Genomic DNA, 27,195 nt, shown 5'->3' on the forward strand with positions numbered 1-27,195 from the left:
TCGACGCGGTACCGCGACAATCAATATACACGTATTGTACGAAACCATTATTGCATGATTACTAAGACATAAGAGCACTTTGGGGCGAGTAAGTCTCACAGTGTTAGTTATATGAAAGGTACTTTAACCTGAAACACAAACTACGACAAGGAAACTCAGGGAAACTTTTGAGGTACCAAAACTTTATATTATCTTTAAGGAAACAGAATTTCATTGTTCCTGCCTTTGGAGGGACTTTCACTCAGCAGCTACACATACAAACATTATTGCTTTTTGCTGCTTTCCAGGAATGCATCACTTTTGCTACTTTATTTTCTTTCCTGCAAGGACCTGAGACTGCAGCATCCCAGTGTAATGCAAAGCTTTGAGGAAGGCTAGAAGCTAACCTTGTCATCCGCTTCCTGAGGAAAGAAAAGAAAGAAAGAAAAAAGAAATTCAGTGCAAACATATGGTAATGAACACAATGATCCTCATAACTGCAGACTTAATGTGAAAAATTCATTGTCTACTGGTAATCACAGGAAGAAGACCTATGAGGCATTGGAAATTGTGGTCGAGTGATGACGGTTGGATGACTGAGATATCACGGTCGAATGGTATGGGATAGATTTAATGACAACAGCAAATTTAAAGGAGATCTAAAAAGAATGAACACAAAAACAGTGTGAAAGTGAAGAAAATATCAGCACAATCTGTTGCAGAGGGACTCAGTATAAGATTGATAATAACAAATGAGTAAGAAGACAAAAGTTATGGTCATGTTGAAATTGCTAAGTTGTGTGAAATGGTGCCACTTGCATGTGACCACAATGTTATTTCAATAGTCCCCTCCCCCACCCCTTGTCTGAAAAGACAGCTGTCAGTAGAAGTTGCTCATTTTGCTCACGCCATAAATTTCGTGAGGTTCTTACTTTCGCAAATATTGCTAGCTGGGAACTATTTGCGAATTACAAGCTCTGATCTAGACGCGAATGCAAAGTGCATGCATAAATTTCTCAGTTCATTACTGTACTCTATGACTGTAAATCAGTTCATTTGCAAAATTGTCAGGGGGAAGTCCAGAGTCATGAAAAATTTGACTTGCTAAATATATGGCGCATACAGTAGTGGATTTCAAAATGCATGAAAACATGGGATTAAAAAAACATGAGAAACATGATTTAGATAATTAATATCCTGATTGATGGTACAGCTACCAGGAAGAAAGAAAGATAGAGAGAGGGAAAAAGCAAAATATAATGTATTGATATTCAAAACGAGGAAGTAAAGAAACCAAGGAAATGAAACAAAGATGATACATTTAAAATTATACATTAAAGATAAAAGGAAATCATATTACAATTTGCATAGTAATAGACTGGCTTGCCACTGAAGGAAACAAGAGACCCGCGGGTCTAGCGCTCACCTGAGTATCGCAAGTTCACCTTTCACGCAGTCACTAATCTAAATTATTCACAGCTCTACCAAAATTTGACCAGGCATTCTGAAGTAGAAGATGAAAATGTACAATAAGGGCCCAAATTTTTAAAGATTCCTTAATTTGGGGAATTGGGGGCCCCCTGGGGCCCTCTGGGTGGGGCATGGTGCCCATTTTGATAAATTGAGATCCTGACCCCCTAATGATGCTACCTGCCAAGTTTGACGAAAATCTATCATGAGGTTTTCAGGAAGAAGATGACAATGTACGATTCAGGCCCCCATTTGGACCTTCCTAACCAACCCCCCCCCCCCACCCCTGCCCCCAAGAGGGGCACCCCTGGATCTCCTATGAACAAACTCGAAACTACAGTCATTAATGTACTCACTCATAGTATTATCTTAGCTGTATAACTTCTGATTCTACAGAAAATTTTTAACGATTCCTTCATTTGGGGGGTTTGGGGCCCCCCTGGGGGCCCCCTGGGTGGGACATGGTGCCCATTTTAACAAATTGAGATCCTAACCCCTTAGGGATGCTACCTGCCAAGTTTGGTGAAAATGGGTCATGGGGTTCTAAAAAAGAAGATAAAAATGTACAATTTAGGCCCCATTAGGACCCCTCCTCACCTCCCTCCCCTGGGTCCCAAGGGGGGCACCCCTGATTCTGCCATGAACAAACTTGAAACTGCAGTCATCAATGTACTAACTCATAGTATTAACTTAGCTCCATCACTTCTGGTTCTAGAGAAGAAGATTTTTAAAGATTCCTTAATTTTGGGGGATTTGGGCCCCTGGGGGTCCCCTGGGGGCCCCCTGGGTGGGGCATGGTGCCCATTTTAACAAATTGAGTTCCTAACCCCCTAGGGATGCTACCTGCCAAGTTTGGTGAAAATGGGTCATGGGGTTCTCAAGAAGAAGATGAAAATGTACAATTTAGGCCCCATTAGAACCCCTCCCCACCCCCCTCCCCTGGGTCCCAAGGGGGGCATCCCTGATTCTGCCATGAACAAACTTGAAACTACAGTCATCAATGAACTAACTCATAGTATTAACTTAGCTCTATCACTTCTGGTTCTAGAGAAGAAGATTTTTAAAGATTCCTTAATTTTGGGGGGTTTGGGCCCCCCTGGGGGCCCCCTGGGTGGGTCATGGTGCCCATTTTAACAAATTGAGTTCCTAACCCCCTAGGGATGCTACCTGCCAAGTTTGATGAAAATCGGTCTTGGGGTTTTCAAGAAGAAGATGAAAATGTAAAAAGTTTACGCACGACGCACGACGGACGACGGACGACGCACGACGGACGACGGACGACGCACGACGCACGACGCACGACGCACGACGCACGACGGACGCCGGACGAAGGGCGATCGCAATAGCTCACTTGAGCCTTTGGCTCAGGTGAGCTAAAAAACATCTCCCAAGTAATAATACATGGAGTGGTTGGAATGGATAAACCATGGAAAAGAAAGGGAATAGGGAAATAGTCAAAGAGAAAGTTTGAAAAAAATTAGAAGTGTTTCTCAGTCCATTCATATCAAAATACAAGCTACTTTTTCACTGTTCAGTAAACACACGAAAATAACTTACAGTGGAGTCAAGATATGATAGGGAATTATCCAGAAAGGTGGTCATATTTAAACAAGAGTATCAACTTCACATTTTTGTGATACGTGATCAGTTTTGATGATAAATGCAATGTTTGCTTACTCATTTCCTCGGATGTATTTTTTTTCTCCCTCACAGGAATGGGAATAAAACAGGGACATCTACTATTTGACAGGAAACATATGGAATTACAAATCCCCATTACTCACACCCCGGCAAAGCAGCACATAAATCCTCATATTGGCGAGGAGAGATTCAGCAAAATCTGGGAGAATCATTTGGAGGAAATACGATAGCACTCTCTCTCATCCAGGGAAAGGAAGCGATAGATTTACTCCAAAATCCATGCATTTTGTGGATGAATTTCAGTGAGAGAATCTCACACAAGTTTCCTACAATTGAAACCTTTTCTCATTAGTCTGGTTTCATTTCTCTGTTTGGCAAGGGGGGAGGGGTGCGGCATGAAAGGGAGGGGATTGCCAGGCCATTTTGTGGAAATGATTATTTTACTCCTGCATATTCGTACAAATACACACACAGAAAACAAATATATGGTCTCTGGAAGCCCTTGAAATATGCTGGTTATTTCAAAACCCTATAACATTTGTCAATTTTTCATCACATCCAAGAAACCACATTTTTCTGGTAAATGTTGCATGCTTTTCATGATAGTCTTCAACATCCATTGCTAGCATTTCATTGGGTAAAATAAAAACTTCTCCTTATCGGAACATTGTTTTTGGTCATTTACCACTGGTTATTGTGGTTGCAGAACTATCAAAAGCCTGTAAATTGTTTAATCTATTACTGATCATTGAATTGGCAGCATATTTAAAAAAATCAAATGTTTTTGCAGTGAAATTGACACATTTTTGTAATCTAAAAAAGTAAATGTAATGTAATATAAAGCACAGAAAACTTTGTTCCTTAATATAAATCACACACTGGGTGTGAGAATCTCTGCAATCTGACTGGCTGATTGCCATGTAAGAGTATTCTTATAATACATTGGTCACTAAGTTTCCACATTTACTTACATCACTTCTTTCCTATCATGCCTCCTATATTGCATCATAGGCACAATGATGTACATGAGTGTGTACATTCACATCTTCACCTTCTCTCCCTCAGATGTCTACAACAAAGGCTTATTGTGATGCATGAATTAACAGAATAGTTGCAAGGCATAACAAAACTGATCATCTGGCCTGATTTTCACAAAACAATGCGCAAATATTTCGCAAGGAAGAAAAAACTCCCCCTGTTGACACGCCGCCTAACAATGGATAATTAACAGGCAGGATGAGCGTCCAGATAAGGTCAAATAAATCTACTCCATTCCTAACACCCAAATGACCTCTGTATTATCTCACTATAAAAGCAAAAGCAAAAACAACACAAAACAAAACAAAAGCAAAAAAAAAAAAAAAAGACACAGAGAGAAAACAGTACAAGATAACAGTGTCAAATCTGAATCTTTTTTTTTTTTTTTTTGGGGGGGGGGAGGTAATAGCAGGGTCACGTGGCATGAGGACTGTGGTACAAGCCCCATGAATATGGTGCATGGCAGCCATCATCATGACATCCAAGATGGCCTTGAAGTACATCCATGGTCAAATTATGAGATTGACTGTCGACACTCTGTTGGGTCTACAATTCCAAAGAGCACGGATGTCAGTTTTACACTTTGCCATCCACAGCAGAGCCATGCAGAGGACAAACCACCCATACTACACGTGGATATTGGGAAGCCTTCAGTGTGTCATTGTGCCTTGCAATGTGTAGTATCTGTTGCAGCCTGGTAAACGTGCCATGTATGAGCAATAAGTTTGTGCAAGTCCATGTGCACTAGATCTATTCTTCAAACAAATGTAAAAACTTTTCTTCTCCCCCCAAGAGAGAGAGAAAAAAAAAGAAGACTTGCTTAATTGAAAATTCTGTTAAGTGAAAAAGGATTTGTGATAGACAAACAGTCTCTCCATCAAAGTAAATCAAATCACCAAACTGATTATTCTTTCTCGGCAACTTAACCCACGATAAATAAACTCCTTTGTGACAAATCCCTGCCAAACATACATAGACCAGCGAAAACATACCGGTACTTTATCATACATGGTTTTTGGCAAGTTTGAGCAATTCTTCTAAAATTGAGCATTCATAAAATGAGGAAAATATGCAAATTTGCATATATCCAGCTATTCTGACCACTGTTTGTGGTAGTAGTATCTCTAAAGCAGTTTAAAACAACTCAAAATTGACAGACTTTGAGAGGACACAGTTGCACATTAATTGGCAGAGCATGGGGAAGGGTTTTTTTTTCTCAAAAAATAAATAAATGACTTGAAAGCTTAGTGTAGATTAAAAGATGATTCAAATGATGGCAAACATTTGAAATATGGATTGTAATGTAACATTAACCGTTAAAACTCTTGGATACTGGCATTTAAGAAGAAAGTTTGAAAAAAGGGGGAGAGGGGTGATTCTATAAAAATTCTCTCTTGATGTTAACTCAAACAAAGGTTTAAACTTCACTTTGTTGAGCATTTCTCTCACACCACATGTGTCGTCCTCAGAAAAAAAAAAAGTTTGGCAAACCTTGGGCAGATGAGCTAATTCAGAGAGGGCTACAACCTTGCCTGGCCAGACAAGCCCACCTGGGCTACAGGATGACTGACATCTTGCCTACATTAATCCATTGATTGATAGTTTTATTCAATCTCTCCAGCACTCCTACTTCTTCTCTTCAGTCATTCTATCTTTCACTTTTTTTTTTTTTTTTTTTTGCTGTTGCAGTTTCCCTCTTTCTCTAACAATCTTGTTCTATTTCATGCACACACACACTTTTTTGTCATCCAAAATTTTAATTTTACTTCCTTCAAATAATTCAACAAAATAATGAATAATGAAGTATCACAATTGCATTTTCTACAATTCATAACAGATATGGTAGATATTGGAATAGCTTGAGAACATTAATACATCTAGAATGAAGAGAAACAAAAAAACAATAACAAAACCTATCTTACACACACACACACACACACGCACAAACACACAGACATACACACACAAAAACACACACATTTCTGTTTTTCTTGCTCTCTACCCCCGTCCATCCCCAATCTCCTTTCTCACCTCATGCCATGCCTGGTTGATGACACTAGTCGTCGTGTTCCATCAGAGATTCAAACCAGTCACTGCCCAGCTCCCCTGACAGAGTCTGTCATGCATCAAGATAAGAGAGAAAGAGGAAAAGAAAGGGAATAAAAAGCACTGGGAAAGGACAGTCGGGAGGAAAAACTGCAAAAGTCCTGATTACTGGATGCATTTGTAGGGTCACTAAGGTTTGGTGACACCAAAGACAATCTCTCCCTAGGTGCCTACAAATAAGAAACTTTCATTTCAAGTTTGTTTATCTATTTATTCTTCTTTCTTTTCTTTTTTTTTTTGGGGGGGGGGAGTTCAAACATATCAAATGTTACCATCAGAACTAGAAAAGTAGATACCATATCAGGAGGAATACCCTTCATAATTCATAACTTCAAGTCTGGTAAGTTTGACCAGTTTGATTATTGATGTTGTCTGCGGGTCAAATTTTATGGACTTGTGTGTGTGTGTGTGTGTGTGTGTGTGTGTGTGCAAGAACGGTAGTGGGGGTCGGGGGAATTTCAAGATAGGAGCGACAATCTTTTAGCCTGTAAATCTTATGTGAAAACATGTCAAACTAACTGGTACCCTCGTCTTGTATTGTTGAAAGAATATGATTTGATGACAAATCCTATACATTTCAGTATCATTCAGCATACACTGGTCTCAATTTACACATCTTTATGGTCTCTTTTGTTTTAACTTTAAAGCTTCTTGCACATACAAACAATAAAAACAGACAAGATAAAACATGCAAACAACTTTAAAATTACCATCAGCATACCACCAGCAAAGACTTTAAAAAAGGGCAACTAGAAGTTAAAAAATAGCGATTAAAAGTTGAAGTCGTAATTTGATAGTAATAGCATCTAATAATAAAATAACTTCATTGAATAATTGAATAAAAAAAAACAAGCAAACGAAATGAGGTAGGGAAGAGAAGGTCAATCATAATACTGTGTAAAACTTTTCCTTGTTATCATTTGATGACAGACACCAGATTTCATGTGATACAGATCAGAAACTCTTTAAATATTTATTCCTACAGGACAAATTGCACCTGTATTCAATATCAATTCTGAATCACATGGTTTTTATATGTGTGCATTTTCATCTCGTGTGATTTTTATTCTTTCTTGAGTTTGTTTGTGTGTTTGTGTACGTGCGTGTGTGTGCGTGTGTGTGTGCGTGTGTGCGTGTGTGCATTTGCACTTTGGGAACAAAGCCATAAACTCTGATGAGCAAAGAATGAGTAACCATCTGGGCAGCTTTCAAAATCACACCTTAGTCAGACAGGAAAAGCAACAGAAGCCAAGAGTTTTGGTTGGAGAAAGCCACATACCCACGTTCCTGGTTGCTAGCCTGTATTGCAATACTTTGTTCTCTAGAATCTTTCCTACTGCCTTTGCTTCCTTTTTTTACAATATCTGCGTACCTACTGTAGACATGCTACGCTGAATAAAGCACTGTGCAAAGTGTGTACGAAAGAAGCCTGTGTTTATGTGCCATTGTGCTAAAACATCACACATATGTGACCCGCTACAACAAAATGATCCTAAAGTCGGGCGAGGTCGATTATTTGAAAATTGCATGGTATAATCCCCTAATCTTTCTGCTTTAAATTGATGTATAACCCATTTTATAAAAATAATCGGCTGCGGAGATATCGATGTTTAAAAGAGAGTATGTCGAGACGTCTGGAAAATCACTGTTTAGAGAAAAGCGCCCTAAAAGTCTTCCTTTCGACGCAATCGCGATCAAGGGACACGCAAGTCAGTTTTCACCTCTGGACAATAGAAGGTAAGCCCTAGCAACCCCCGAAGAGTTCATTCAAGCACATCAGCGTCGGCGGTCTCCTCACCAACCAATCAGTGACCAGGATGTGAGAAGCGGCTGAGCATAGCGCACCCCGCACGCACGCACCAGTCGACTGGGCAGTGTGCGAGCTTCACGCTTCGGTTAGCAGCAAGCAGCAAACTGACCAATGAGATCACTCTGGTCGTTGTTAGGGGCGGAACCTATCTGTGGCGCTCAATCCAAATTTTCGAACCAGTTTCTGCTTCGTTGAAACGCCAAAAAACATGGCTCAGAAAAACACTATTTTTTTGGTCTTTTCTTTGATCATTTTGCTTCAAAATTTCGACAGATGATAGAAGACATGTTAGACTCCAATAATATATCAAAATCAGAAAATCGTAAGTTTTGACCAATTTCAATGCTCTGACTTCAAACTCGATTTTCACGGCTTCGACCGTGCGCGACTTTAGGACCTTTTTGTTGTAGCGGGTCACATATATTTGACATAAAACTTTTCATCTCTCCCAAAAATAGGAAAACAACTCTCACTGCACTACATACTCTGAGTGATAGTGTGATTGGTTTATCTGCAATTCATGCAATGATTTCCCTTTCTTTACGAGTGTACGCTTCCGTGCACATATTCACAAATGGGCAATTCTCTCCTTGGTGGTTTGTGCTAGTCACTGTTTTTACAAATGTTGGCTTACTGCAGCCGGCAGAGAATGAAGATCAATTCAACTGAAGAACCATGACATCTGATGACCGACTCCCTTTAACTCTTTAGGTGCCACGTTCGCACGCCCAACTCAGTCGATGGCGTGCCAAGTTCGCATATTTTGCTCAAACACGCAAACCCACATAATCAAATGATAAATCGCCAAATGCTACAGTACAATAAAAGCGTCAATCGTGATTTCATCCCTGTCATTATGTAGCTTGCATCATGTGGTGATTGAATATCAAGCGGTGTTCCCTAAATCCAAAGTTTCGTCACTAGTCTGTGTGCAGAAGTCATATCTGGACAATAACATAGCTACTTGTCATTTGAAAGAGAAATCCTCATAGCTCTGTCATGAAATCTACATCAAAGCAAAGCTTGGTATCTCTCTACAACTTTGTTCATTGCATATCCACTGTAACAAAAACCTATGAAAAATTACTGAGATTTGAAAACAATGTTTTCCCAAAGCATGCATACGTTGCGGTCTCAGAACAATGTGGCATGCAGGGGATATACACCGTGGGGCACAGAAGAGTTAATATCATGAGCAAAACAAATGAATTACCATCCAGACAGGCATATTTCTTTTCAGACTGTGAGTTAGATATTTGCAAGATAAAGCAGCCAAGTGTTCAGAGGTACATGCTAGCTAGACTGAAAAGCAATGCCTTTTTTTACAGCTTGATACTGAAATACAAAGTGGAAAAGACCTCTCTCTAATGTGCAAAGCTTCTAATATACCTGTTCAGTCAGAAAAAGAAAACAAAAATCATCTGCTATCAATGTAAGCTGCTTGAGGACAAATACATCCTGTTCATGGAAAAATATAAGGAAACAAATCAGTACATTGAAATTTCAACAGACTTGTACTTGTGTCTAAAATGTTTGTTTCTACTCGAGTAAAACAATGTTCATGGAAATAGCTATCTTAGCTGTGAAGACTCTTGATGAACTCTTAAAACTCCAGCCATGGAGTATGTCATACACATTATTTTTGTGGTCAGATATTTTATCTTCACATTTCAAAAGTGATTTATGATATCATTAACCAGTGCTGAATATAATTATGTTGTCTTTTGAATGCAAGGATTTTCTTTGAAGATGATTTAAACAAAACAAGCAAACAGCAACAGAACTAGACATCTCAGCTCTTCAAAAGAAGAGATGTATGTTGTTGTTGTTTTAAAGAAAGAAGAGAAAGAGAGAAAAATTGGGGCCCTATACATGAAATAATTTGCCCCAGACAATACTAATATAAAGCAAATAAATCTTATAAATATTAAACAAGAATATTAAATATACCATGATGTCTCCACAAGGGAGCTCATATCGTCTCCACGGGGGAGCTCATAATGGGCGTCTCCACAAAGGAGCTCATACAGTCTCCATGAGGGAGCTCATATGTAAAAAAATACAACTATTAAATATTAATTATCATTAGAGTAATATTAGCCAAACCAAAAACAATCATCATGTCTCAAAAAAAGAGATCATTATAAAGGTGACAATATCTATGTTGATGAATACCTCATATTCTTTACGCAGATTTGACTAACTATATACTACAAGCGCGCGTGTATCGCACACTAACTCACCCACACACACACACTCAAACATACACACACACACACACACACACACACCCAACCACACACACACATACTAATATCAAGGCTCAGCCCAAATAATATATAGTATTTGAAATAAAGCACGCACACAGTTATATGCATTACAAAATAGAGAAAATTACTATAACTGTATCATTATTTCAAGGGAAATAAAGAAGGATACAAAATAAATATACAGTGTATATAATACAGAGCTCTAGGCATCATAACAATGATTCAGGGCAAAACCAGAGGCGTTTATACAGCAAAGCAGTTTTGCTGCAAAACAATGGAGAAATATTGTACAAATATTGTGGTGGTTTCAATGATGTATGAGTATACCTGCGGGCTTCAAGCCGAAAGAGAAAGTGGAAATTCAATGCCAGAAAGTGGGAGTCATATAACATTCTTCAAGGTATATTTAGAGATGTATACTGAAACCATTTAAAAGCTACAATTGTGTTGTGTAATGTCCTGCACTGTATCTTGTTGAAAGTGCGGCAACACCATATTTGCTGAATGGAATGTGTGGCTTTGTCAAAACTGGCTAATAATCAGCCACTGTAAAGAGATTTTGATAACATCAACTAGACTTCAAAGATGACAGAAAGTCAGAAAATGCAGATTGATACAACAAAATGTCAAATGCTCTAACTTGTACCAATTTCATTCTTAAAGTTTGCAGATTTGTTACTGTTCTACTTTTAATATCTCTATGGTTGGTCGACACAAGCAGTAACAAAGCAGATGATGAGCAATATAATGTATACATTTCTTAATATAGCATTGGAGATCTTGTTGACACAGGGCAGAACAGATGTAGGCCTACACATTGAAGCATTTTTTATCTCCCTGTACAGGTTTTTGTCTCTTGTCTCTTTTGAATGTCACATTTCATACGAACCTCCTGAATCATCCTCAAGTCATCCTCCCGGACCTGACATTTCCCCGTCTCCTCCCGCCCTTCACGCTGGCTCCCTCTGCTGGATGACACCTCGGACAATCCTCCTCTAACTTTTGAGTTCCCATGGCGACGAGATGACTGGCAAGACTCAAATTTTGATGGAAGCGATACAAATGTTGATGGCACTGATGATAACGATGATGATGATGATGATGATGATGATGATGATGATGATGATGATGATGATGATGATGAAGGTGGGATGAGAAATTGACCTGGTAACTCCCGACAGAACGACAGCCTGGAGGTTGTATCAGAGGATGTTTTGGGTGGGAATGGGTGTTGGTGAGCCTGTCTTGTCTCCATTCCACGTCCATGAAAATCATGCCCAGTGTCGTCCAACAGATCAAAGTCAAAATCAGCCTCATCAGAAACCTGAAAGGAAGGGCAGTGAGGGAGCATGGCTTCAGACGATTCAAAGCTCATGGGAAGTAATCTCCTATCAACAGAAAAATAAAATTCTATCCAACGCTGCACACTGGCAATGGTCCGATGGTCCAGTTCAGTAAAAATGACTGTCGGGCCAGTAACTTTTCAGGAACGAACCAGTACAAAAATGGCAGAACTGGATACCTACTGGTCCAACAGGGACAGTAGAAAAATGGGTTATTAGTGTGCAGCCCTGTTCTATCAAAGTCATTCTAGAGGGTATTTGAATAGCATAAGAGAAGTGAAGTAGCCTACATTTGAAGCTGCACTGGACTCAATTGATTAGACTAACAATAAAATCCAGAGAAATTGTGTAGTTTTAATTTTCTTCATTCCTGATAGAGACTATATATAAGAAAGCAAAAGAGACAGAAAGAGACAGAGAGAGAGAAAAAAAAATCTTGGTCAATGAATAGGAGGAGAGTTTTCGGTCCGATCATATATATTTCATTGGGCGTGGGGTCAAATGGTGCATGCTTAATAGCATCTGCTGCTGCATCAGCCTGGAGCCAAGGCTAGGCATATACAAGCATCGACATAGCAATGCTGCTATGGGTAATGCCAAGTTATGATTCACATAAAAAAAGAGTACCAAAATACTTGCTTCTAGCTTAACATGGTTGTGAAAATCAGGGAACAGTATACTTGGATACTTTCATGGCCTGTTGGTCAAATGTGGGCATTGCAGACATTACAATACTTGTTCGTTTAGTGTGTTAGAATCCGTATTTGCTTGGAATACTGGAAAATATGTCAAATTGTGTGTAGATACACAAACAACTCAAATGAAGCCAACTATCCATTCATCCATCAATCTATCTATCTATCTATCTATCTATCTATCTATCTATCTGTCTATATATCTATCTATCTCTCTATATCTATCTGTCTGTCTATCCATCTATTATCTGTCTATCTATCTATAATCTATCTATCTATCTATCTATCTATCTATCTATCTATCTATCTATCTATCTATCTATCTATTTGTCTGTCTGTCTGTCTGTCTGTCTACCTGTGATATTATCAGCCTTTTTTTAATCTTTGTCAATGAGTCAGGATTCAGAAACATGCATAATGTAAAAGCAAAATTAGTAGCTCAGGTAACTTGATGAACTGTCAATTATTGCTCAAAATGTATGCATATCATGCATAAGAAATGTGTGAAATAAGGCTGTAATAACACAATTTCAGTTGGGTACCCAATGATAACGAAAATGCAAAATATTGGCCAAAAAGGTTTGCCGGAAGGCCACAATCTCAGAGCTCACCCCACCATGGTTGCTACATAATTTTTCATAATCAATTATTGGTAATCGACAAATTGGGCCACAGCAATATCCATCAATCTTCTGTGCTAGACTGGATTGCATGCAGTCTGTTGGAAAATACCACTGCAAGGGCATGATTGATTATCGTGTTGTACATTCTACCTTCCCACAATGCTGAACACAGGGTTAACGGGGAGGGCTCTTCTGGAATAAAAGTTGTGCCCTACAATCAAAATTATTCTACACTTTTGATCTCAAAAACATCACAAAACAACTTACTGGAGTATCCTGGCAAATGGCTTCAGCCAGGTAAAGTTTCTTGGTAGACCCTTTTGATGTATTGGAAGTAAATTCCACGAGAGGAAAGATGAATTTTGAGCTCTTCTGAGAACTATGTTTTGGCTTTAATGTGAGAAGCTCTGATTCCCACACAGAGCCTAATTTTCAGTCTGAACTGCTCAGAAATGACACCCCTTCCCTGTTTTCACTGACTTCCCATACTTTGAGAATTTTAATGCATGACTCAAAACCCTTAACTTCACTGGAATGCATATCATACACGATAACAACACAAACAAAAACGACAACACAATTACCTAATTTGGCACAGGAAATAGAAAATTGAAGATACCCTCTACAATGCCACTTGCTTGTTGTCTGCACTCTACTCTAAGATCAGATACTTGACAAATATATCTCCGTAATGCCGGAAGGGTAGACTAAAATACTCCCTCAAACATGGCGCTACTGCCCCACTCTGTCTCTGCCAAGAGGCAGAAAAAAAAAGTAGTTAACAAGTTTGTTTCCTGGGCCCCATTTCACAAACAGATTGTAATTATTATTGTAAGCAAGTCTAACTGCATTACCACTCCAGCAACTCTTTTAAACACTGACAGGTGACTGGTTATTGCCCAGCAGCTAGGTGGTGGGAAAGCGTGCAAACTTTCTGCTGCAATTATTGCAAATGTTTATGAAACAAGTTCCACTCAGATGGTGACATCACAGCATCAATTACACACTCTACTTTCAGCTTCACTGTATTTCATGTCAATCAGTGTATATCACTGATCATCCCCAACTGCTCACTGACAGCCTACAAAGTCCCTGTTGACCAAATTAGAAGAAAAGTTCTAATCAGGGAGTCTTTTGAGGCAACAAGTATAGCAACATATCTCATCACATGTTCCTAATTTCCAGATCTTAACGGAACATTTTCCCCAGGGGAATGATGTCAATGAAGAAAACAATGCCAAAAAGACAAGAGATACTGGGATTCTACAAATACAGTAATAAAAGTTATGACTGTTGACACATACACACACAGTCATCTAACATGGCATCCTATTGACCGATTCTGTGACGCGCTATATGTATTTTTGGCATGGGCAGCGCCATTACGCGGTGTCCCAGCCGACCCCCCCCCCCCTTCCCACTCCCCACCCCTCTCCCTACATTAGCACGCGCGCAGAATGAAAAACTGATGTATGGTTGCTTTAGCCAATGGGCGTCTTGTACTGAGTGTGCGAATGCTTGCTTAGTGCGCAAACCTTTGTTACAAGTGCGCGATAAACATGTTGCCCAGGGGGTGGGGGAGAGCAGGGGGGGTCGGCTGAGACACCGCAATTTGAGCTCATGGCTGCGCCCAGTGCCATAAAATGTCTGCTGCCCTCAACGAACCCGAATCGGTCAATAGGTACTGCAAAACAGCTGTCTTGGTTATAAAGGTAAGGTTTACTGTTTTCAAGAATTAATTTGCTTTGTGCATGAAATGGTACAATTTTCACAATTGGAAGAAAAAAAAAGAGAAAATACAACAAGACAAAAGAGAATTACCTATATGCTTTATATTTCCTAACAAAGGTCTACTCTTGCCACTGATTCCTGAAAGATGAGACCTGGACACATGTACTTTGGTCGTACCCACATTATTCACATCAATTTCTCATTTCAACATCTAGCGCTGTGCTACGCGCTTTAAACATTAACACCGACTTTAATTGAATTCTCTCAACATTTGTAAAAGGAGAATGTGAGCTCTAATCAGAAGTATTAGTTTATCACTATTATCCTAACAAACTTTATATAACACAGGTATACTAGAATCTACCCTTATCAGATATTGTATGGACTTGCAAACATATGTGATTGGGAGCTGGGGTATGCACAGATGCAGATGGAATCATCATCACACAAGCCTTCTGACTTCTGGTAATCCCTTGGGTATGATCCTTCATGGACAAGGGGAAAAATGAGTGAGGAGCTCTTAGCTCAGTGGATAAGACAACAGATTTTATACTGGAGGTCCAAGGTTCAATTCCCATGGCTGCTGAAGTCATGCTCCAAAGCACTTTATTCTCATTGACTAGTTCTCTGGAGGGGACTTCAAGCTGTGGGACCCATGGTTGCATGCTTACAAGCATTTATTGTTTCCACAGCAGCCACATGAAATAAATACTGCAGACCGTAATGTAAAGTACTATCAAAAGACATTCATAAAATGACTTTGAAAAATAGACAGGTTTTGTTACACTCTTGCAATATGAAATTGTTGATTGCATAGAGGGCAAGTAGCTTACAGTAAGGGTCACTATGTCATATGAGCTATCACTTCTACACCCACACATAGGACCAATCAACTGCTAACGAAGGGGTGGGCGGGGGGGGGGGGGGGGGGGCAAGGTTGTTGGAAGGGAAATAGAGAAGAAAGAAGGAGGTGCCACAGCCATTTAATGAGCTGCAAACGCAAAATGAAAATCTGATTTGTTTTGCCGTAAGTGGATAAATGACCTCATCCCAGCGTAATGAAGAATACCAAGTCAAAGACCGTGTGTCCCTCACTTAAATTACAACCCAGTGTACAAACATCTCGGGGAGTCACACGCACGAAGGCTCATGCGATAAAAGTAGGCTAGCTTAGTCTCATTCTACTTTCTTTTCTATCTTCATACCAGGCTCTGACTTAAGATATACTATTTCTGATGTCAACAAGTTTTCTTATACCTCTTTCTACAAAATAATCCCAGCCCAAACTCAACAGCTAAGTGACAAACAGCCAGACAAGTCATCCATAATGTTAGGCCAGGACACAGATTGTTTGCACTGTGTAGAAACAAAGAGGCAGGGCTGCTCCTAGATTGTGGGCTACTCCCCCTCCCCCTCCCCCTCCTCTTCCCCTCCCCTCGGGCCAGAGCTACCATTTAACAGCTGACCATGCAGAAGCGCTGGAAGTTGAAGCCAGCCAAGGCAGAAGTAAATGAGCACATCCCGCCTAACAAGAAAACAAGCTAATTGAGTAGTGCTTGCTCTAATTTGTGGGTGCAGGGAAACCATTCATAATGCCAGTCTGTTTTGAGTGAAGTGCCCCCGCAGGCAGTGATAATAATGTAAAATACATGTGTGGATATCATCAAAATAAACTTACTTCTCGTGCCATACCGGAATCCAATCAAAACAAAACAACACAAAGAAAACCACAACAATGGAGGTTAAAACTATATGTCTTCAAAATAACACGAAAGCAAAAATGTTTGCGAAACCTTTCCGGTTACATTCAGACACCATTTACAAGATTTCCTCTGTTTTACTCAGAAAATCAGAGGGACACTCTCTAACATTACAAGAGGTTTTCAGCCACATATCATTTTTCAATACAGGTAATGGACTATCCATCAAGAAAATACAGGAGTGGAAGGAGGGGGAGAGGAACATTGGGAGAGAAAGGGAGAGAGAGAGTGTGAAAGAGGGAGTGACAGCATGTATTCAATGTGTCTGAGACCAAAAGACACAGTCTTGTAGGAGTAAAGTAATGTAAGAGTACTGGTAATAATGATTTCTGCTTGACACACTTGTTCATCTGGTCACAAAAGCAGCACAGAAACCTTTTGAAGTGGAGATGATTGATTGATTGATAATGAAAGCGATGGATTGCACCATGGCTGCATTGAGGATATTACAGAAGGAAATCTGGAGAGGTGAAAATGATTTCCTACACATCTTAGATTTCCTTCCCTTTAAAAGATGATTTTAAAGAAGCTTAAGTCATTGTGTATTCACAAATGTTTGTTTGTTGGCATCAATGTATCTGTGTGTTTGTATGTATGCACATAATTATACATTCACAGACTCTCTAAATACTTACAAATCTTAAACAATCACACACATACTAACTCTTTATTTCTATTCTTCATTTGGCAGCAAGAAAGAATAAGAAAACATGTTTGTGTTTACTATATGGGACAGTATGCAAATTATTATCAATGGAATTTTCTGGATCACACTGACAAGACAGTTAAATATATGTTATCTGGTAAACCAGCTGAACATAAAGCATGCTCAAAAATACCATCACATGGGTGTACAGAGACTACATTGGCAATATTAGTTTACAAAAGTAATATGTCAGCACTTTGATGTTGAAGTTTTCAGTATTCTTGTCTCCAATCCTACCCCTGCACATGTTTTGATCTACCATGTCACATGATAGAACATGACAGGATGACAGGCAATGTTTTGCAATACTTGTTGTGGTGGTTTTACCTTGACAAACAATGTTTCGCAATATTTGTCTTGGTGGTTTCTAACCACAATCAGGCATAGAGCAAACTTTGGACAAAATTTGAGATGGCAAGGAGGCATGCGTTCCTTTCAAGTTCTAACCTCATTTTTTCTGCCTTTTTTTTTGTGTGTAATCTTATACATAAACATGCATCTGTGATCATCTACATAAAGTCAGCTTCTACTAGTAATGATTTTATTTTCATGAAAATTTGCAAATATTTGTACATAATACATACATATATACACGTACCTATATTTCTCTCTCTCTTTTTTTTTTAAAGTCTACAGACATTTACAAATATATCTATACACTCTTACCATGGATGTTTTGCTTGCAAGTATATTAATTCTTCCAAGCATTTGATAATGTCATTATCAGCGTTTGATAACGTCATGCGAGTGCAATACAGAAATCAAAGAAGGCCAACGTGGAAGATTAGATAGAAAACTTCCTCCGTACCTCCATCTTGGCCGAGGCGGGAGTGGTCTGCCGTGGGGACAGCTGTTCTGGCACGCCACCCAGATTGCCAGCATCCAACGCTGACATCGTCTCATCCTCATCATGGGCTTTGGGAGGAAATTGAGGCTGGCTCCCATGCCCACACTGCAATCAAAGCGCGATATCGGAGAACCGACCAATTACAATTGCATTTTGAGTCACATGGACGAGATCTACAGCTTCCTTAAGAGATATTTTGTCAAACACAGCCCTTCCTCAGTCTCTAGGCTGTGCAGAATGAACATGGTAACTGTTTGTTGGCATAACCTTAAGAATACAGTTTATCACCAGTCATATTTCCTTTAAAATTTTTAAAATCTGCATTATCAACACTTACAGTGAGTTTAAAGCCAAAACATAGTTCTGGTACGCCTGCAAAAGTTGTCAAATTTCACTCCAAAATGTACACGTATGCCTAAGAAATGTGTGAAATAACGCTGTAATTACAAGATATTCGATGGTTAACGACGAAAACGCGAAAGAATAACCAAAAGGTTCGCCGGAGTCGCAGTCTCAGAACTTACCCGATCAGGGTCAGGCTAAACTCGGACTCGGGGACAACTCGGCCTCGCTTTGACGGCGGGACGAGTTGTCCCTCAGGATTGTACAGCGTTGTACTATGGGAGCGGCCTGTAACGCTTCACGTTCTGGCTGGTCACAGTTATGGTCCGAGTTGATACCAAAGACGCTTACTGAAAAGACAGGAAAGTGCGCGCTAATCCTGTACAAAACAAATGGACAGCGCGCGGTCCTCAAGCGTATTACGTGCATCACCTGAGACGTACTGTCTTTGAAGTTGTTTTGTTGTTTATCAAGTGTCTTTGATTGCCTTTTCAGTATGGCGATCACGAACTGCGTGTAAATTGTCTGAAATAGGGCAGAGTTTTCCCTGAGACCGAGTTAGTCTGGATCCTTATGAAATAAAAGTCGGTATACCAAATCTTATTTTTGATCTCGAAATATTCCAAAACAACTTCTCATCCCGGCAAATCGCGTCAGCCAGGTAAGTTTCTTGGTAGACTCTTTCGATATATTGCAAGCAAATATGAAATGGTACGAGACGGGTTCTCAAACCCTTACCAAAACTTTGTTTTCACTTTAACTATGGACTAACCAAACTTGTTGAATAGAATGATGTCAAGGTAACACTTCAAACAGAAATATCCAGTGGTATCATTTTTATTGGTAACAGCAGTGGTAGCAGTAGTAGTAGTATTAACCACAACTACTTCTAATACAACTTTGTTCCTACTACACTATATCTCATGTGAATATGACCTACCGGTACACAATGTCCATCGTTATATGCTATTACCCTTATTGTAAATACTATTGCTTTCATAGATCATATTCAAGATTGTTAGATCCTAACATGTCAGTGAATTTTCAAGACCCCAACAGTGCCATGTCTGGTCTAATCTAGCTCTGATGTGGGGCACTACAGAATCCAATGAATATGCCAGACAGCAGTATCTTATGGAGATGTTAAATGACACCTGTTGTGAAGAGCTACTCAAGTTTGGGGGGGGGGGGGGGGGGAGTGAAACACAAGAAACAAATCCTCTCCATTATCTCTGATTGTCTTCCTTTCTCTATTTCCTACACCACTATGTCAACACACAGGTCATGTTCACGGTGTCTGACAGACTCCAGCAACACAGCTAACCAAAATAGTGTCTGAACAGAAGGTTTTTTAACAGTAAATCCCTGAGGTATGTTTTCTCCACATAATGAATGTGTACCTGCTTAGTGCTATAAATGCAGAGGTCAAACTTATAATTCAGTCATATTTTGCCTCAGAGTTGAAATATGTACCAGGATTATGACTTTCATTTCTACAAAGTCAGAGATTAGGATCACAGAAACCTCCAAAAATTAACCAAACATCACTTCTGGGTTTGCATCTGAACTTAGTCATAAATCTTCCATCTTTGTTTTGTTTTGTTTTTTAAATAAAAGGAGAGCTCATTTATGTAAGTTTCGATGACCAAAATTTTGAACAACAAACCTGCTAATTGTTGGAAACGTGTCTAATTCTGCAGTAATTACTGTAAGGGATGAATGGTACAACAGGTTTCATTAGAACAACATTAGTAGTGTGCAACATAGAAAGACATTACTGGCAATTACAGTTTTTAAATAGGATAACACATGCAAACCTCATAAAACTTCTCTATTTTTCATGGCAAGACCACCAATGCCAGGAAATAGTGACAGAGATGAGTGGAGGGGTTTGTACACACCTGACTGACGCCTGCGATGGGTGTACCCAAGGGCCCCATGCCAATCATGGTAAGCTTCTCAACCAGCTTTTCCCCAAGTTCCTTGGTATTGGTTGCCTGCAAAAACAAAGAAGAACAAGCTTCTGTGTATGTGTGGTTTGAGGAAACAAATTCATCCACCCACTCTCAGAAAAGGGAATTTCCCATTTAGGCCTGCACTTTAATTGGATAAACATATGACAATCAATTGGTAATATTGCATATGCATAAAATACGGAGTATAATTTCAATTTTCTTGTCAACCTCACAACCAATACCCTTTGCCCCAACATTTGATAGGGAAGTCAACAAATTGGTTCAAAATAGTTTGTTGTGAAAGCAATACGACACATATTTCGCACTGTCATCTCTCATTTTGAGTTACTCTTTGTCACATTACATTCATGTAACAATAAGTGCCAGTCATAAGCTCTTATGCTGCTGACGTTCAGACAATACTCTATATAAACTGTGCTTTTTATTCAATTTGCTCTTTATGTAGGAAGTTAGTGACTAACATGCATTTGAGAATAGTAACATATCCAATCAAAAACATATGAAAAGAACACAAAAGTGTTCTTCAGTCTAACATCAATACTTGAGTTTTGGTTCAACATGCGATAGAAGCTAGGATCACAGTTAAAAACAAAATTACATAAAACACAAAAAGTACAGTACAATTTCTTTGTTCGGCCTGCTTTTTCATCTATTGCTTTAATCAAATGTAATGAACAGCCACAGCATTTTCTCGAGCTCACAAAACCATTGAACACTTCTTGCTCTGAAGTCTTTCACTACGGTTTACAAGTCACACTTCCACACCATGCATTAGTAAAGCAAAGGAACAAGGGAACTAGGCAGGCATTAAATACACTGATGTTGATGAGCATGGTGTTGAGAAGGCAGTCCACACTTCCCACGACTAAAACTGTGTCTCAGATTTACCTGCATGTGTTGCAGACAGTGTTGTCGTAAGCTGTCATTGGTGGAGTGTGTGATGATGTTGCACAGAGCTGATGAACTCAGAGAAATGGCCTTCTCCATAACCATCTTCCTCTGATCAAAAATAATAAAAACAAGAAAAAATTACTGATAAAAGAGAGAAAGAATACACCCTCATTGACTTCCTATTTTATTTCTTTAATCTATTCTCAAATTATGCTGATTGAAGATATCTACAATTTACTACCAATCATACCACGAAAGGACTGACCATTAAAAAACAACACATGGTATGACAATTTCACACAATGACACAAATGGATATGGACAGATTTTTCTAGGCAAATTCCTTGCCTACTAACATGATTAGCATAATTATGACTATTGCTTTCTTTCAGAGAAAGAGACCAGTGCAAAAAGCATATTTTGAAATGCCGTTGTGCCTGAAAATATGCAATGCACAGGCTTCAATGTGGTTATTTCGATTTTTTTAATGGAAAAACTAAATATCATCATACATATATACCAGAAGAAGCCATATAGAAATGGATTTTCAGATCATACATATGCATGCATTAAAAAAAAAAAAAAAAGACACACGCTAGGAATAATGATTAATTTCCTGTCAATGCATCACACATCAGAGAAATCAAATCCATGATGGCTCCGTTCCAGTAATATCATCACGCAGCCATAAGACATAGCCCTAAAACAATGCTTGTCACATTTGATTCCATTTCTCTTATGAAGTGATCTCTCTGGACATCTCCCGAAGTTGGGAAGGATTTTGAAAAATGGCAACCGTACACACAAGCCCTTCAATATCATAATGACATCATTTTTGTATGGAAGCTGCTAATCTATTCCCCTTTCCTGATTCATGACATCATTCAGAGAAAATTGCATGAAAATAGATTCTGCATGTCTGCCCCTTAGACGTATCATTGAGACAAAACTTCTTTAAATGAGGGTAGAACTTGAACAATAACAGCAGCTATAAAATGTTCTCCTTTATGAGCTTTGCTAAGAAATGCTAAAGCAATCCCTTAAGAGAGTTTTAGGTTTAGAACTATTAATGATGAAAAACAAAGAACCTTTTAAACTACAACATAAAATTGTGGGTGATTACATGCTCTATTGCTTACAGACAGATAGACAGTGGGTTTCCATTTATCTTGTGTGGTATCTTAATGAAAAGCCTTCTACGATCTGTAAAAGATCTTTGAGAGATAAAATATGAGATGATTCCTGATACACCATGGCACTGCTCATGTTTACACTTTTCCAAAAGTGACAGTAATGTATCCCGTGAACTGCGGCAAGGTTGCATCTAAAGCACTGTATGTTTTGAGGCCATTCCAGGTTTAGTTTTTATGACTGCTCTGCATTTATTTTCAGTTACCTTGCATAACCACGAAGGTGAATGCCAGTGTGAGATTCACCCACAAATTATATGGGTTTCCTCTTCTGCTTGTGTTTCAGCCAGAAGCCTACTGTGGAAGCCACAGATTATGCACCCCTCTCCACCCCATTCCCCACACCCCCTGGTCTCTATCAAACTGTGCTCCATCAAAGTTCTGGCTTGAAAAGCAGGTTCATGATTAATGGTCCTGTTTCTCTCACGTCAATGCTGCTATTAAATCAAATCAAAGAGCTTGGCTGATTTCTTCTACGAACTCATCTCATGACCTGTCAATCTCTTGCTTTCATATTTCCTATTTCTGAGAATTCTCTTGACTAAATATAAGACAAAGTCATGAAAAAGCACTGTTTGTGGAAGTGTAATCTTAGGCATGTTTGTCAATTAGTACAGCTTTACAGGCATGCACTAGCGTTGTTTCTGATGATTGATGTGAGGGGGAGGGGGGCGGTTAGGAGTGAGTGAGGGCGAGCAAAAGTTTACTGCTCGGTTGCACTGGTAACCTACTGAGGTCTGCTGCAGCTACGCGGGTCCATCTATAATGATGCATCGGAAGTTGTGATTGTCAGATCGGAAGCAGGAAGCCCAGTCGAGCAACTGACTAGTGCAACTTGGGACCCCTAGTAACCTTGGCATACAGCACAGCCAATGCAATGAGCCTCATTTCAAACCACTCTTCAAAAAAATCTAGGAAAGAAAGAAAAAAAACAACACCACCAGCACTATCTGCTAGGCTGTTAAGTGCAAAATTGCCTTGCCTCAGTTGATTTCCTGTGCCCAATGTATCCGGGAGCACTGCAAAAATGAGGGTCCAGGCAAGGCTGCACTGTAGACAAATTGAGGTAAGACAGAGATCAACCCGAAGTAAATTTATCTCTATCGCTGTAGCCTTGTCAGAGAAGTCAAGTTCTAAAACGACCTACATGCCCCGATGGCAGGAGCATTGAAAGTTTCCTCTTCTTCTCCATCATTGCCCAGCCACAGCGACAACAAAAATGCTTGTGACGGTATACACACCCCCCCCCCCACCTCCTTTTTAGCAAAGAGTTTTTTGCTCTTCCCAGAAACTAACATATCTCCTGGCTGGTGGGTTCCCTAGCAGGCTGGCTAGCGTGTCACCAACAATCCCCCTGATCCTGCCAAACTGCTGGGCCCAGATGTGAGGAAACTCCTGCCGCACCCGACGCAACAGATCTAGGGAGGAGGCGGAAACCCAGCCGGAGAGAGAGAGAAAGAGGGAGAGGGAGGGTGAGAAAGAAGGGGAGAGAGGGAGAAAAAGATTATATATTTTTATATATAAATATATATATAAATATGGAGGAAAAACAAAATTATCAAGAAGTGAAGAGTGTGTCAGAAATAAGAAACAAAATACAAATGTATTCCTCTATCACGATCTGTTTTTTCCTTGTTTATTCTCTCACTCTTTTTTGGTTTTAATCATAATGGGAAGGACATCAGTGAGAAAATGACTGACGGATATTTATATATAGACTGAGAGAGAAAGAGAGGTAGTAGAGACTTCCTGTTAATAGGCGGCAGGGGGATCACCAGAAAATGGCAAGAGACACAAATCATTCTACTGATATGAGACAATAGCAAACAGAGAAAAAGGAGAGGGCAACCCACTGCACAATGATGATGAGCAATATATTGTCAAAAAGTGATGACATTAGAGAAGGGGCATGTCTGGTTTGCAAACAAGTGAGAAATGAAATATGCTTGGTGCTACTAGTCTATACCCTTGAGGTATTAGAACAACAATAACCGACGATGCTGGGAAATCATAGGAAATCAACACTGTGTGGATATCATGTCAGATACATGGGGAAAAGAAATTGTGAGATAGTCAGTGATACTTGGTCTTAAGCTCAAACATATTGCAAAGAAATGAGACTGAATTATAAACATTATGAGCTTTTTGAAGAAATCTAAATGTGCTAACCAGGAATCATATAAACAAGCCTATTTCATATCAAAATGCTTGTTACAATCTGTCCAAAAAGTGGTTTGAATGAAAATCTTGGCAATTACACGGGAAATGAAGAAACTGTTTCATAAGCAAAGTCTTCATTTACTAGTTAGTCTTGAAATGTCAAGAACCATTGTTCATTCAAAACATCTGTCTGCGGGAAAAATTCTGCTTGGATTTCTGATAGGGGCAAACATCCACTGTATACCAGGAACTTTAGATAAAATGATGTCTATTATCACACCAGTAATTGATCAATAAAGCTGCAATAATACATACACTCGTGTAGTACCCATACTAAACACCAGAGGTGTATATGCCAAAGAGTGACATGACAGCCACACTGTAAAGCTTTTACTAAAGTGGGGTATTTGCATTATATCTCATCATTTATTCTAGGTATCAAATGGTTGCCCATTTTTTGCCCAAAAGTCAAAATTTTCAATTTGTATATTTTCCAAACAAATGTATATGCCAAAACATAGGCAAGTTCCAAAAACTACATTTTCGTCATCTTTACAATCACAAACACATCTGGTAAATTTACTTTCCACATCTAATCCAAGTACAGTTTTCTTTCATTGAAATTTCATCTGAACTTTTTATAGACATGGAAATGTGACACTGATTGTGATGCATGGCATTCATTGGTTTGTTCAAGATACATAGAAACTAAACTAAAGCTAATTAGTGGTATCTGGTGACAAAATACACAATTTCATTGAGCTTTCATGAGAAAGTAGTCACAACCTATGAAAAAAGGAGCATTGCCCTCAAAAAAGATGCGTGGGAAAGTTTGTTGTTCAATCGTTGCATGAAAGGAGACAATTTTTAATGTATGTTGGCCAAAAAAAAAAGGCAAGCTGGTCACTTCAAGATGTAAGTGTTGACAATTAAGTGTAAAGGGAAAAAAAAAAATGTGGCAAAAAAAAAAATGATAAAAATGTGGGTATAACATGTTCCTGTACAATATACACTGCAAATGTGTAGGCAAATTCTGCTATTCATTGTTTTGTTTTGTTTTGTTTTGTTCTTTTGCATTCTCTTTGGGATTTTTCTCGTGGCTATTGGTAATCTCAGAAATTTGGCATTAAGCATAGTAAACTCTGCGATACAAGTTTGACACGGCTGAATTTTAAACGTTTGTTACTAAACTCTGCAGGAACACCTTAAACATAACAGGATAGAAGCTGATGAAATTGTATACCACACTGTACATGTATGCACAGGCTTACTCAGTGATAAGTGGCAATATAGATTTTTTTTTTTTTTTTTGTGCCAGCATTTATGATATCTAAAGCAACTAGAAGCTAATTACAGAGAGATAATTCCCTACTTCCTCCAATGATATACAATCTCACAGACATGAAAGAATCTGTGACCCAGGCCCCTCAATGCTCCTTGACAGCATAACAAAAGTTTGATCAGGCTTGTACTGGGAACGGATGTGAATATAACAAACCCCGTCCCCCATCAAAGTCTACAGCACAATATTCCAGACAAGTTGAGCTTTTTTGGCGCCCTTCTCACAAAATCTTATCAACCTGCTTTGCATGCCACTAGTGACATACAGCAAAAGAAATAATTTAAAAAAAAAAATGTCTGAAGTTTTGCCATCACAGGGACAGTCAGCTACAGCCAGTGGTCATGCATGCATTGGTAATGAATTGCACGAGTTGGAAGATTTGACATTCTACTCCACTGTCAATACAATTTAAACAGCTACTTCCACAGATGCCCAAGAGAAAATACAGTACGTCCCCCCAAAAAAAATTACAATCGGATTTTCACATTGATAACTTCCAATATGATAAAACTGTCAGAATGCTATTTCAGAGTCTAGAAGTATAACATCTCACCTATATTTTGCAGAAAACCCTATTTAATTTGGTTAAGTGGTCACAGAGAAAATGCGGCTAGTTATAAAGCACGTCAGGGGTCTGATTCTTCCAAGTTTAGCACTTGGATGCTCTTGGAACTGCATAATGTGTGAACACAATGGACAACACTTGGAGGGAAGGGATTCCTGACATGCTCTACAAAAATCCTCATTTCTCTTTAACCACAGAAGCAAATCAGATGGGGTTTTCTGTAAGATGTGGGTAATAAGTTATAGTGTCATACCATGAAATGGTATTTGGATTGATTCACTATTCTTAAAGTTGTTACTGCGGAAGTGACCGTTGAAATTTTTTTGGGACATACGGTATTGGAGATGACTTGCTTCCATCCAAGTGGTCATACATATATTTCTGAATACCTGTTCAATGTTGTAAGCATTGTTAGAAATAGGTCATTTTAATGCACTGCTAATCTCAGGTAAAGGCTCGTAGAAAGTGCCAAAATATTTACCTTTCTTCTGCTGTACTGAGGTAGTGCCACCTTTGGAGTTCTCCTTAAGGAACACCATGATGACAATGAGGGGAGGTAGACTTGTAGTTTGTGAACTCAAGGTAAGTCTTGCATCAGGAATGGCATCTGATGGTCAGAGTAGCAAGGAAATGCATTGGTTTGAATGATGTAAACCGTGAAATCACCATGAAGTGGAACAATAACTAGCTGTCAGTCACACAGCAAGTAT

General features: G+C 39.1%; 1 protein-coding gene across 1 annotated transcript in view; it reads right to left on the bottom strand.

The window, feature by feature from the left end:
• Positions 1-306: 306 nt before the first annotated feature.
• LOC139738221 (uncharacterized) overlaps positions 307-27,195 on the bottom strand; it is a 41,194-nt gene continuing 14,305 nt past the window's right edge. Inside the window, exons 2-9 of the mRNA XM_071648877.1 lie at positions 26,967-27,092; positions 23,715-23,836; positions 21,226-21,360; positions 20,263-20,358; positions 17,981-18,124; positions 11,204-11,413; positions 6,160-6,244; positions 307-401 (exon numbers count right to left, since the gene is read on the bottom strand). Of these exons, the coding sequence (XP_071504978.1) occupies positions 6,185-6,244; positions 11,204-11,413; positions 17,981-18,124; positions 20,263-20,358; positions 21,226-21,360; positions 23,715-23,836; positions 26,967-27,092 (893 nt within the window). The 3' untranslated portion in view covers positions 307-401; positions 6,160-6,184. The remainder of the gene's footprint in view (positions 402-6,159; positions 6,245-11,203; positions 11,414-17,980; positions 18,125-20,262; positions 20,359-21,225; positions 21,361-23,714; positions 23,837-26,966; positions 27,093-27,195) is intronic.

The sequence above is a fragment of the Diadema antillarum genome, unplaced genomic scaffold (assembly GCF_040938485.1).
Source record: "Diadema antillarum isolate AM-2024a unplaced genomic scaffold, OU_Dant_1.0 seq00000731_RagTag, whole genome shotgun sequence".
NCBI classification, from domain to species: Eukaryota; Metazoa; Echinodermata; class Echinoidea; order Diadematoida; family Diadematidae; genus Diadema; species Diadema antillarum.